This window comes from Leptinotarsa decemlineata, unplaced genomic scaffold (genome assembly GCF_025532065.1).
Source record: "Leptinotarsa decemlineata unplaced genomic scaffold, Ldec_3_MD MMD2_tig00026330_RagTag_RagTag, whole genome shotgun sequence".
Taxonomy (NCBI): domain Eukaryota; kingdom Metazoa; phylum Arthropoda; class Insecta; order Coleoptera; family Chrysomelidae; genus Leptinotarsa; species Leptinotarsa decemlineata.
This window is the reverse complement of record NW_027412690.1, coordinates 9,779,642-9,793,318: the sequence shown is the minus strand read 5'-3', so window position 1 is coordinate 9,793,318 and position 13,677 is coordinate 9,779,642. Positions and strand designations below refer to the sequence as shown.

The following is a 13,677-nucleotide window of genomic DNA, read 5'->3' as shown; positions in this document are numbered from 1 at the left end:
TTGCCCTGGCAATCCCATCAATAATATTTAAATTTTTACCGCGAATTTGTACCGCGAGACCACTTTCGTTTCGATCATTTTTGATTTTTTTTACATGCACCAGAATTTGACCACAGTTTCAAAGAGGGGCAAGCCGGGCAAATTGCCAGTGGGGTTAAAATTGAAAAGAGCAAAATTTTCAGGAATTTTCCACGGGAATTTCCCACCAACTTTGAGGTGTGTAATTACTACCAGTGGTTTGAAGGAATACCCTTTCATCATACATTCCTACGACGGAACATCTTGAGTGAAACCCCTTGAATTTTATAGGTAATAGTTATTTCTTAGATATTTTGTTTAGGCAGCATATAACCAATACAGAAAGTTGTTTAAGACCGATTTCAACATGAGAAACAATGGAATATTGGAGTATATAGTTTCAAAGTGGAAAAATCATTCATATTCTTGAGGGTTTTTCATTAGAGATTTCATTATTTTTTTTTTCTCTTTGAAGAAGTGTATTTCACTATGTAGTTTGTTATTGATATCAATTATCTTATATTTGTGAAAATAAAATGACTCAAGCAATCAATTGGAAATAACATATCAATCACTAAGGATACAACTAATTTCATAGTTCAAACAACAAAATCTGTATTGTACCCCACGAATATTTTGGTGACTATCTAGTTGTGAATTTCATTTCGATTTTGATTATTATAGAACAGTATCGAAGAGACATTTATGTAGGAGGTTGATGTGATGTCACAACATAAACATTTCTTTGACCTCAAATTGTAACGTTTTGCTAATATCACAATCTGATTTTTTCCACATAATCATGATTATAAGAGGACATCTTCTTGACATCTCAAAACGATATCGCGATACACGTGACATCAACTGGAATAATTTAAAACAATAATTCAAAAAGTTGCATATTTGACAGTAAAACAAAAAATATTTCACATTAGAACAAAAAATTGATTTGATGTGTCATATATGCAAAACTGAAAGTTACTTAATATGCACCGAAATACTTTGGAATAAAAGTATATTGTATAATCTTCCTAAGTTATGTGGCCGATGCCGTTGTCACAAAAAAAGACGTGTCATGTTCCGTTGAAACCTCAGAATAATAAAAAATATAGTTACTCTGAGGTTGAAACTGTGGAACTGGTAAAACTCTAGAAGAAGATTTAGACTTTTGACATTTAACTGTTTTTATTTGACAATTGATATTATTTGATAAGCAGTATTAGTATTTGCACGGTTTTGATAAACATTCGGTTTTTTCTTTTAGATTAAGTTCAAAAGAATAGATCGTTCCCTTTAAAGATGACTTCAAAATGTTTTAATCTAATAAGCATTATATAATTAGAGGCTTTTTTTTTATAATAATATTTAATGATAATCGATTTAAGTATAACGAAAAAATACTCTAATTATGAATGCTTTTCAGACATGCCCAAACACTTCGGATCTGGTGCCGCTATACCTTCCTCAACAGCTTTACTTGAAGCCCATAGCTCGACTGAATATGTCCTTGCAACTTCCGAATGTGAAAAAGTTAGGCAAAAGTGTTTCACACTGGGAGATTATGGATAAAATTCGTTGCCTTATTAAGCCCGATGAATTTACGGTGCTAAAAGTAACAAAAACTACTGTCGAATTCGTTAGATTCGAAGGTGAAATCGAAACTAGGGAGAAGCTTGAGCGGGTCATATCAAAAGTAGACAACAAGATGATAAAACTCAAGGATTTTTCCGACTTAATGAGAATTCGAGCAGCCGAATGGAGATCAGATTATCCCAATCGTCGTGTTTGGGACGATTTCTTCTCAAACGCTCGTGATATGGATGAGATGAAACCAGGAGAACGCCCCGACACCATACACATATCACATCTACCTTCAAAATGGTTAGTACCATATCATCTAAGCGATGAGGAAGACGTCACTCCATCTGAGAAAATTTTTTATAAAATCTTCGAAAAATTCGGCTCCATTCGGTTTGTGGACATTCCAATATGTGATCCATATAGAAAAAAAATGAAAGAAAATATTTCGGGACTTCAAAACTCATCGTTCGATAAAACTGAGTTCTTCGAGGGCTATGTGCAATTCAAAGATTATATAGGGTTCGTTAAGGCCATGGATGCCTTTCGTAACATGAAGTTAGTGCGAAAAGAAGATGACGGAGCAGTAGAAGTGAACATCAAGGTGGACTTTGACAAAAGTAAACATTTGAGTGATGCTTCTATTCGTAGGAGAGAAATTGTTCGTGATAGATTAGTGAAAAAGAACAGGGAAAAAGAAGAAAAGGAACAAGCAGAATTAGAAGAGAAAAAACGAATGGAGGAGTTGGAAAGGTTCGAGAGTATTTGTTGAAGAATATTCTATTTGTTTCTTTTCAAAGAATCATAGATTCAGCAAATCTATTTTTCCTTGAATTGTCTACAACTTTTTTTGTGATATATTCAAAGAGTACTTGAATCAAACGTATAACTACTCATTCAAGGGATAATTCTACCACTCGTAGTAGGTGGTAGAATTTTCCCCACTGAATATTATTTTTTCCATATCTTATGTTTATTTATTAATTTATTTTTCTTGCACCATTTGAGTACGAAGGTTATAAAATTGATAAAAAAAAAACTATTCAGGCATTGATGAGACTTCTCTGAAATCATGCATGATCCAAACTTGTTTAAGGTTCAGGTAAATTAAATTTTGCTGATATATAGTCAGTAATAATTTATTTTTGAAGAATAATAATTCTGCTGACAAACCTATCCTATATTCATCTTTAAATTTTGGAGTATAGGAGTAATATCAATAAGTGTATGATTATGAAAATTTCTCATTTGCTGAATGCAAATCTTGTGGAATGTTATGCACTTTTGCAGTAAGAAAATGAATATTTATCATTTCCATCAGAGCACTCAAACAGACATGAGTTATTTTCAGCCATTTAGAATAAATTGTCAATGGTTCGTCAAAGCAAAAGTTTTCTACCAAGCTATAAAATAACAAATACTTCAGCTTGACTGCAAAATATACTATTTTGTTACACGATATAATAAATCGTGAGGTATTAGTGATAATTTTTAGGCAAAAAGAGGTCGATATAAAAGAACAGAAGAAGCTACGCCGCAAGCTTCGTGAAGAGAAAAGAAAAGCAAAAATTCTCGAAAAACTGGAAATTACTGGAAGCGATGAAATCAACGAAAAAATTGCAAAGGAGGAGAAGAAACTTTTGAAGGTTCAAAGAAAGTTGGAAGCTATTAGACTGGTGGAAGAACTATTCAGAAGGATCAAAGTAAGATAAATATATGAATTGACAGCGGTGTCATGTGGTTCCAACTTTAATACTCAGAATTTTTCAAACTCTGAAGATATATGTTGATTTGTTTCAAGTTCAATGCAAACTTCAAAGCCTACTATGTAATTGAACAGTGCATTCCAGTTAAAATGATCCACTCTGTATGATTTTGTTGATATTAAAAATATAAAAAATCATGAAATACGTCAACTTTAGTTTTCGGGCGGACGCATTCCTACATACAAATCAATCCCTTGTCAGCTACCTTATTTTGATCAATCCCTTGTCAGCCACCTCCTCCTGTTCAATCTCTTGTCAGCCACCTCCTCCTGTTCAGTCTCTTGTCAACCACCTCCTCTTGATCAATCTCTTGTCAGCCACCTCTTCTTGATCAATCCCTTCTAAGCCATCTCTTCTTGATCAATCCCTTGTCAGCCACCTCCTCTTGGTCAATCCCTTGTCAACCACCTCCTCTTGATCAGTCCCTTGTTTGCCACCTCCTCTTGATCAATCTTTTGTCAACCACCTCCTCTTGATCAATCACTTGTCAGCCACCTCCTCTTGATAAATCCCTTGTCAGTCACCACCTCTTATCAATCTCTTGTCAGCCACCTCCTCTTGATCAATCCCTTGTAAGCCACCTTTTCTCAATCAATTCCTTGTCAGCCACCTCCTCTTGGTCAATCCCTTGTCAACCAACTTCTCTTATCAATCCCTAGTCAGCCACCTCCTCTTGATCAACTCCTTGTCAGCCACCTCATCTTGATTAATCTTTTGTCAACCACCCCCTCTTGATCAATCTCTAGTCAGCCACCTCCTCTTGATAAATCCCTTGTCAGTCACCTCATCTTGATCAATCCATTGTCAACCACCTCCTCTTGGTCAATCCCTTGTCAACCACCTCCTCTTGGTCAATCCCTTGTCAGCCACCTACTCTTATCAATCTCTTGTCAGCCACCTCATCTTGATCAATCCATTGTCAACCACCTCCTCTTGGTCAATCCCTTGTCAGCCACCTCCTCTTATTCAATCTCTTGTCAGCCGCCTCCTCTTGATTAACTCCTTGTCAGCCTGACATTGCTGACGTTTTAAATGATGTCTCACCGGACTATTATTCCTATTTGAAATTTTTGACATGTTTAAAAAATCTGTTTAAAATCTGTTTTTCCGTTAACCAGCTGTCGCACCCCTACGAACGACAACCCTCAGAAGTCGAAACTTGTGCGAGCTAAGGATTAACGAGGTCTTACCTTTTAACGTGTGATTCCTAACACGGGTTGGACGGTAGCAAGTGAAGATCGATCGTTCAGACTAGGGCTTGAACCACCGACCAACACGGCAGTCAATTCGAGTGAGTGAACAAAGCACCCACGCCGAACCGCTTGGTTACCGACTGACCAACCCTTGTCATAACTGTGAGTTATGACAAGGGTTTGAATTTTACATAGGGATGTATCCTCCTGAAAACTAAATCGACTTGTTTCACGATTTTCCACAGTCTCAACATCAACTGACACTATATTATTTTACAAATAGCTGTCCTTTTTGTCTTAGGAGAAAAAATCGGACAATATGCAACTGTATGATAATATTTCAAACCCTAGCTATGATGAGCTGAAGAGATATAAAAACGCTAGTGAGCTAGAAGTTCTCACTCAGAGAGAAAAGCTCCACAATATTTTGAAAGGAAGGGTCATGCTTAAAAGCATTCTTTCTGATGGCAAACGACCAAGAAAATACTCCTCGTCCAGCTCTAACTCAGATTTTTCTATTGAAGATGAAGACATAAGTAAGTTGTAGGCACAATATCCTTTGCTCTATTTTCCAAAGAATGTTTTTCCATATATGGAAAAAAAAGGCTATAGATTAGGTTGTTTCAATAGTTTTGTACGTTTTTATTGTCAAGTGTTTTTGTAGTAGTGGTATATCTGTTTTTAAAATCTGTTTTTCCGTTAATCAGCTGTTGTCCCCATACGAACGACAACTCTCAGAAGTTGAGAAACTTGTGTAACGAGCTCTCTTACCTTTTAACGTGTAATTCCTAACACGGTTGCAGACCGTAATCCCACGATATGGATGGCGGAAGAATCGGGCGTCAGCCCCCATGCTGTTTTTGATGGTTTAAAACATATTGGAAAGGTCAGGACCCCTCATTGTGTAACTTATATTAAGAACATCGAAAATGTCCAACACAACTTCCTCAGATACATACCATATAAATCGAGTGTTCTTTTTGAGTATGAGTTGCTACTGCAATCTCTGAGCATGTCCTCCCTGGAAACTAGGAGGAAACAGAGAGACCTGACACTACTTTTCAATAATATTAACGGCAAATTCAGTTGTGCTGAACTCGTAGAAAAAATTCATCTACATGTTCAAAACCTCTCAACTCGACAGCAACAAACATTGTATGTACCATTTTATCCTTTGAAGCACACATTCAATAGCTGCATTCCCAAGAATCTTACGATTAGCCAATAGAAACGTTGATCTTGAGATTCAAATTCAAATTTATTAACAAATGTACAATATCAAATGAATGTCTATAAATATTAAAAAATTGTTATTACATGTATAATATTTTAACACAGTCTGCTAAGTGTAAACACTTGTGTTTGACTGGGTTAGTTGAAAAATAAAGATAATGTTAACTGTTAATAGATATTGTTCATGAAACAATATATAGAAAAGGAAAAATGTATCAATAATAGTATTTTATTATGAATGAGGGTGAAATAAATTATCTGTTGAACTGAACTATTCAATGTGAGCACATTTTCAATTTTATCACTATTATCTAATATCCAATTGTGTAATGTTTTTTAAAATGCTTTTGTTCTGAACTTTTTAATTTCTCATGGAATTATATTGTAAATTTTACAACCAATACATATGCAGCGTTGTTGCATTAAATGTAGACTACACCAAGCAATTTAAAAGCATTTATTGGTCTTTGATCTTTTATCATACTGATGTTCTTATGTCAGTATTTGCAAAATGCTTTTTTTTATATAGATGGTACTGATTTTGTAAAATATTTGTCTGATATTTAAAATGGAATATTTTCTGAATATAACTTTCGATGGAAACCTGAATCTAAATAAATGGTGGTTAGCGGTTGGTGTGTTTCACTATTCCTTTCTGCAACTGGGTCACACCATTACAGCAGAGTCCTATTGGGAGGAAATCGATGAGATATACCAAAGCAGCAGCCAACTGACCACCATCTTTTCATGCACTTCGATAACTTTCTCATCATAGAACCTTCGCCAATCAGGGCCAGGCAAAAACGGCCTTCGTCGACTTCATCCAATCCCGAGTTTCATTCTTTTGTGTTACGTAGGAAAGAAGACGGACAAAACTTCTGAAACAACCTAATATTCACTTTACTATGAGTTAGGTTTTTAACTTCAAAGTTTCAATACTTAACAATTTTCTCATAAATATATTCATAATTTCTTAGTTTAGAATATAAAACCAATCATGTAAAAATAAATCAATGTTTTGTATTATGAAAGTACTTATGGCATGGCTCGAACCGCAAGGCATAACAGTCGATTTTCACTTCCTATCGTCCAATCTGTGTTAGGAATCACACGTTAAAAGGTAAGACCTCGGTAGTCTTCAGCTTGCACAAGTTTCGACTTTTGAAGGTTGTCGTTCGTAGATTTTAACAGATTTGATTGAAAACAAATCATGATTTTTCTATATTGAGTAAATAACTGTCATATTTTAATTATTTCACGTTTGTATCACATTTCAGGTTTCATTATTCAGTTGAAAAGTATAATAATAATAATAATAATAATAATAATTTATTTAGCCACTGAGGTACAATATGTACATATGGTATGTCACAGGTACTATTTATACTAAACATATACATTTAAAATATAGCAAGTAAGTAAGATATAAAGTTTAAAATCTCAATGAGAGTTTGTTAGTATACTAAACGAAATACAATAAAACTCAGCTGAAGTTGCCATCCAGATACTCTTGTACAGTATAAAAACATTTTTCAATAAAAAATTCCTTAGTACTTTTATAAAAAATATCGTCTGATTTGGAGTTTTTTAAAAAGTTGGGTAGTTTATTATAAAACGTAATAGCACTATACTGGGGAGAATTTTTAAATTTAGATGTGGTGTGGGCTGGTATTCTCAATAAGCTACCATGCCGCGTGTTATGATTGTGGGATGATGCATTGGTTGCAAAAGTGGACAGATTTTTTCTCGCAAAATTAACACATTTGAACAGATAAATTGATGGTGCCGATAATAGTTGCATTCTGACAAATATCGGTTTACAGCTATCTCTATATTCCATATTGAAAATCAATCTTACAATACGTTTTTGTGCTACAAAGATCCTATTAAAATCTCTACCAGAACCCCAAGACATTATATTGAGTGAAATATGGGAATAAGCCATAGCGAAATAGATTGCCAATAGACCTTGTTGGTCAACACAGTTTTTCATTTGCTTGATCGCAAAATATGCTTTATTTAGTTTTTTACAGACACTATCGATGTGTTGATCCCAACTTAATGTTTCATCCAAAATTGTTCCTAAAAATTTAACTTCGTTTGCTGCATTGATATTGATATTATCGCACTGAGCTATTTCACTTATGGTACCCCTACTTCTATTATAAAATCTCATCGATACCGACTTTGAGGTATTCAGAACTAGACGATTACGATCACACCAGCTTGTGAACTGGTCTATAATCAGTCTAACTTTTGTTAGCAAATCATCTGTAGTAGGTCCAGCGACTGTAATGGTGGTGTCGTCAGCGAACATAGTTAAATAGCAATCACTCATATATTCCGACAGATCATTGACAAAAATTAAAAACAATAGGGGACCAAGAACAGAGCCTTGGGGAACCCCAATCTAACCTCGCGTTCATTAGACATTGAATTTATTTGCTTTACAATTATGCTACGACCACTCAAGTAAGACTCAAACCATAGTAGTATGTTATTAGGCAAACCAAGCACACTTAATTTGGTCAACACAAAATTAGTTGATACCGTGTCAAAAGCTTTTGACAGGTCAAAAAATACACTGATAATAAAATCATTTTTATCAAGTTTTTCATAAATATGATTGAGAAAACAATAGCTAGCTGTTTCAATAGAATGGTTTTTCCTAAAACCGTGTTGGCAGTTTGATAGCAGGGTATTACTTTCCAGATAGCTGATAATTCTGCTGGCCACTAATTTCTCATATAGTTTGGAAAGTTCACAAAGCAGAGAAATTTGTCTGTAGTTATCTATTTCGTCTCTACTACCTTTTTTAAACAACGGTATAATCAGAGCTTTTTTGAATTCATCCGGAAAATATCCTTGGATGAATGATTGATTGAAAAGATAAGTGAGTGGGTCGATTATAGCATCTATTATGCTCTTAATAGTACTCATAGATAGATCATCAACGCCTGATGACTTTTTATTTTTCATTAATTTTAGGGTATCATGTATCTCACGTTTAGTTATCGGACTGTCTTCGTATGGATAGAGAATATTAAGCTTAGTACTTGTAGTGCAAGGCAGTGATAAGTTTAGTCCAAAGTGATTATTTATGAGAGATTCGGCGACTTTTGAAAAATGCTCAGCAAATGCTTCAGCTACTTCTAAGGGCTTCCCAATTGTTTTGGATTCAGATTTCAGGTTGATGTTACTTTCAGCACAGGAAAACCCACGTTTGCCAAGCTGATTGTTTATTATATTCCACGTTTCCCTAGTTTTATTGGTAGCATTACTAATTTTTGCGGAAAAGTATTCTAATTTACTATGCCTAATGTTTTTTTTATGCTCTTTAAGTCTATTTTTATAATTAGACATGCTTAGCAAGTCAATTACTTGAAAACTAGTTAAGACATGGAACATTTCTCTCAAGTATTTTTTTGTATAAGAAATTTTTATTGGGAAATTCAAATATCATTCATCTTACTCTTTTCTGTAAATGGAAAAAGTTTACTACTTCATCATATTCACCAAGTTTTTATTTTATTTGCTTTGAACATTTTTGCATTTTCAGGGCAAAGACCCAAAACTCCTGTGATGGAAAAATATCCAGAATTATTTTATGATCCTTCCTGGGTGGAGTTTCAATATCCACTGCCACCGGGTCCTATGTATGCAATGAACCCCTTTGCATCAATGAGAGGTTTGCAACCAAGAGGAAGACCATTTCCGAGGTTTCCCGGAATACCTGGTCCATCTAGAGGTAAGAGGTTCAGTAGTGCATATACCAACGACTGGATTGTGTTTCCATTAATAAAATATAGGGTCTTTCATTAAGCTTTTATTTATACCATTAAATAAGTGTCAGTACAATATAAAGTTCCTATATTTTTTGTATGTATAAAGATACAGAAGCAGAGAGCCAAAAAGGTTTTTAAAAATATTTCCTTTTTAATTCGTTAATTCGTAAATTGCTTTAGTCAAGTCGTACCACAAATCATTTACATTATTTCAGGTGGATTTAATAGAAGACGGGGTAACTTTCAGCCACGTTTCAGAGGAGGATATCGTGCACCTAACCCCCGTCAGTACCCGCAAGATACAGACGAAGAGTATCAAAAATACCTCACTAAATTTCTTTACGAGCATGATGAGAGAATATACGTAGATAGGAGACGCTCATATTCACCTCACCGGTTCTCAAGAAGAAGTCGTTCGCGGTCAGATAGTAGAAGACGTTCTTATAGTCCATCTCGGAGTAGATCCCATTCAAGGAATAGATCACGGAGTGGTAGATCTAGATCTCGTTCCTACAGATCACGTTCACGCAGGTCTAAATCTAGGTCTTATTCAAGAGAAAGGTCAAGAAAATCTCGTTCACGAGAAAGGTCACGGTCTCGATCCAAATCAAATAGAAACCGTCGGAAAAATTCACATAGGAGTAGGTCAAAATCTCAAAGTGAAAGGAAGTCCAGAAGGACCAATTCTTCATCTAAAGAGAAGTCTCCAAAATCTCGCTCACAAACCGGTTCAGTATCTTCCAGAAGTCAGAAGAAATCACAGAAAAACTCTAAAGACAAAGACAGATCTCGATCGAGGGATAAGTCACGTTCTAGAGAAAAATCTGTCGATAGCTCTACTTTTTTGACTCCAAAGCAACTTTCGGAACAAAGATCTGCTGCGAGAGATCGTTCAAAGTCGTGGTCTTTACCTAAGGAAGGAGAGAAAGGTCGCTCCTGGTCAAAATCGCCCGAGAGGAAATGATTGCTTTTTAAATAAATGATAACTTATAACATATCTGTACTATTTTCTCATTTGTTCGTCATTGCCTTCTCGGTAACTATTTAGGTACAAGGTATCCAACGTGCTGCTACATACCAAAACTGCAACACTCTTCACGATGTGTATACGCCAACTTGATTGGAGACGGGCGTCGAGAAGGGTGTTGCAGTTCTTGTATGTGGTAACAAAATTTCTGTTGGATTAATTGTACGATAGAGTTTCTAGTTCTAGCTTTCACTATGTTATCTTGCCAAAAGAGGGAGCCTCTACGGAAAATTGTATTGAAACTGTATTGTTTGGTACAAAATCACGAGAAAAATTTTAATAGAAACCAAAACATATTTCAGCTGTTATTTCTCATGAAATTCAAAAATTAGTTTATCTTTTAGAAAGCTGATGATTCAAATCAATATAAAGCAAGGGAGGATGTATGTGTGGGGAAAATCAATCCCCAAAATCAACATTCAATTCTGAAATGAAAGGTAGAACAGGATTCTTTCCAAAACCAGCAACATTCCAAAATACCAGAACTGCAAAACTCTTCTCAACGCGCGTTTGGCGTCTTCGGGAGATTAAGTACACAGTAAAACTGGTTCATATTTGTATCAATGATTTCGAGTAGATCTATATTTAGATAATATCGGCTATACCAGATGTATCCAAGGGTACATTACCTCCTGTGAGTGCAGATTATGAAAGTAGTGGCTGGGTACATGTTTTCGGGCGTACGTACCAAGAATAACAACAAACTAACCTCAACCGGGTCCTTTGATCATAGATATGATGATATGGACTGGGCATGACGTCACTTTACATAATTTCATTTACGGACCACACAACGTCTTGGCCGCTGCGTCACAGCACCAGTGACAAATCAAACCCCGAAATTTTCTCATAAATATGCAACACGTAAAACATCATGACATTGTATCTGACCTTCAGTGTATGAGTGACGTTAATGCCAGGACGTGAATCTCTTTATTTTATTTTAGTTGCTGGAGTCAATATCCTCTCTTCAATGGCCAGTCCATATTTATAATTCGTCACATCGTCACTGACTTCGATACAAAACAGGGTTCGTTACAAAATGCAGAGGTTTCATTTGAAGTTGTAAGAATTCTAATCACACATGGAAATCAGGTTCTGGCTAATTTTTTGATAAATCTGCCGAACATTTGTGATCAAAATAACGTTCTGCATTAAAAAAGGAACTGGCGCTTTGAGGCGAAGTTTACCAATAATGGAAAACGAAATAGGAGCACCTGCAAAATGTTGTGAAAGTGGAAATATTAGTCAAAAAGTTAGAGTATTGGCAATTCATGGATACAGACAAAATGCAGAAACTTTTAAGTCAAAAACGGGATCGTTTCGTAAAATGCTACATAAATGGACCCAATTTACTTACATTACTGCCCCACACAAAGTAATTTTGGTGGATGACCCCAATGACTTAGGAAAAAGTGAAGGTCCAGATATTGGTCAAAGTAAAGATGAAGGTGCATATATGAAATTATAATTAACCACCTCTCATTTTGTTTCTTTTCCTCGAGGGAGATGAACTGAAACTCATTGATAAACAGTGTCTGGATGTGCAGCCATTTATGAAATGATGTGTTTAGACATGACTTGTTAAAAAATCACGATTTTTAGCATCCAAATGGTCTTGACTGCAAAGGTGTAACCAAAAGTAACCATTTTTATTCAAGTGCCCATCCATCGACATAATGAATGTTAATCTCTCCTCTTCATTCTAAATCTCAAGTAATATGCCTGAATCTTTGTTACACTTTTCTTTATTTTAGAACAATATGGCTGGTTCTTCAATAGAGACGATAAGACTTTTAGAGGTATTAGAAAAGGTGGACCGGCCATAGGTTTTGAGGAAAGTTTAAAGGTTATTGAAGATGTCTTCGAAAGGGAAGGACCATTTGATGGCATTCTGGGATTTTCTCAAGGAGCATGTTTTGTGGGACTTCTTTGTGATCTCCAACAGAGAGGATGTAAGTGTTGACAAGCTAATGTCAGATGTTATTACTATATTCAGTGCGTAACAAATTATAATGGTATTATTATTTTAGTGACAAAATTCAACTTCAGTTTTGCAGTCCTGGCTTCAGGTTTTAAATCTGGAAGCCTTCCTCACCTGAAATACTACAGTGATAGAATTAATCTTCCCACTCTTCACATTTTTGGGGAAAATGATCAAATAATTCCTACAGGTATGAAAACAAAAAAGTCAAAACTGAAATATATATTTTCACACAGTCCTAAAAAACATATCAAAAGATTTTTCATTAATCTCAGTTTTCCATTTCTTCATAGAACTTTTCAAAAATTTGTGACATTCCATTGCAATTTTGGTTCTTCCTTATGTTGAAAAAGTAATGAGAATTGTATTTTTTTTAGAAATGAGTGAGGCATTGAGTAATTGCTTTGAAGAGCCTATCATTGTCAAACATCCTGGAGGTCATTATCTTCCTGCATCGGCAGCCCAAAAACATGAGTACCAGAAGTTTTTCAAAATACAATTGTGGCATAAAGAATACAGGGAGCAACAGGCAGAGAAAGCCAATAATTGAGTAAAACGTTTCTAAATAATTTCATTCCTAACTAAAATATGAATTTCTCACATGTAATATTTGTACATAATTTTATTTATTCATTAAATGAATATTTATGTTTGTTTTTGTTATTTTTGAAATGAATTTTAAGTAGTATCAATCGGGTTTTAGATTGCAACACTCATGTGAAACTGCTCTTCAACTCACCCTGTCTAAATGGAAACTGTCAATTGATGACAATAAATATGTAGTAACAGTATTTTTGGATTTCAAAAGAGTGTTCGAATTATAGATATATCTATTTTGATATCAAAATTGGAGTACTATGGAATAACTGGTAGGGTGTTGCTATGGTTCAGAAGTTATTTACTCAACAGATCTCAATGTACTAAAATGAACAACGTCGTATCAAGCCAAAAAGCAATTGATACCGGGGTCCCCCAAGGGAGTGTGCTTGGCCCTGTTTTATTCATACTTTATTTGAATGACATAAATTTTATTAGTGACTGTGAATTCATCAACCTCTTTGCAGATGATACTCACATTTCAGCAAGCGACTCT

General features: G+C 35.0%; 2 protein-coding genes across 8 annotated transcripts; both read left to right on the top strand.

The window, feature by feature from the left end:
• Positions 1 to 1,222: 1,222 nt before the first annotated feature.
• Positions 1,223 to 10,570, top strand: Xe7 (A-kinase anchor protein 17A). Of its 7 annotated transcripts, XM_074182907.1 has the most exons (6): positions 1,223 to 1,330; positions 1,442 to 2,349; positions 3,092 to 3,299; positions 4,857 to 5,091; positions 9,348 to 9,536; positions 9,789 to 10,570. In XM_074182907.1, the coding sequence occupies exons 2-6, from the start codon at positions 1,520 to 1,522 to the stop codon at positions 10,535 to 10,537; spliced, it is 2,211 nt and encodes a 736-aa protein (XP_074039008.1). In that variant the 5' UTR covers positions 1,223 to 1,330; positions 1,442 to 1,519; the 3' UTR covers positions 10,538 to 10,570. The 7 variants fall into 7 exon arrangements, with proteins under 7 accessions (XP_074039008.1, XP_023017539.2, XP_074039009.1 ...); XM_023161771.2 differs by having other exon boundaries at positions 1,258 to 2,349; XM_074182908.1 differs by lacking the exons at positions 4,857 to 5,091; positions 9,789 to 10,570 and having other exon boundaries at positions 1,258 to 2,349; positions 9,348 to 9,510.
• A 907-nt stretch (positions 10,571 to 11,477) lies between these two features.
• Positions 11,478 to 13,236, top strand: LOC111506642 (esterase AGAP003155). The gene is made up of 4 exons (XM_023161773.2): positions 11,478 to 12,051; positions 12,358 to 12,555; positions 12,634 to 12,774; positions 12,962 to 13,236. Exons 1-4 carry the CDS (start codon positions 11,796 to 11,798, stop codon positions 13,132 to 13,134), a joined length of 768 nt encoding a protein of 255 aa, XP_023017541.1. The 5' UTR covers positions 11,478 to 11,795; the 3' UTR covers positions 13,135 to 13,236.
• Positions 13,237 to 13,677: the final 441 nt, after the last annotated feature.

Bases quoted from the DNA above. Each gene is read 5' to 3' on its own strand.
- LOC111506642 (XM_023161773.2), top strand. From the start codon at position 11,796: ATGGAAAACGAAATAGGAGCACCTGCAAAATGTTGTGAAAGTGGAAAT. The intron at 12,052-12,357 runs GTGCATATATGA...TCTTTATTTTAG, and splicing joins TGGTCAAAGTAAAGATGAAG to AACAATATGGCTGGTTCTTC. The intron at 12,775-12,961 runs GTATGAAAACAA...TATTTTTTTTAG, and splicing joins TGATCAAATAATTCCTACAG to AAATGAGTGAGGCATTGAGT.
- Xe7 (XM_023161771.2), top strand. From the start codon at position 1,427: ATGAATGCTTTTCAGACATGCCCAAACACTTCGGATCTGGTGCCGCTA. The intron at 3,300-4,856 runs GTAAGATAAATA...TTTTTGTCTTAG, and splicing joins AACTATTCAGAAGGATCAAA to GAGAAAAAATCGGACAATAT. The intron at 5,092-9,347 runs GTAAGTTGTAGG...TTGCATTTTCAG, and splicing joins TATTGAAGATGAAGACATAA to GGCAAAGACCCAAAACTCCT.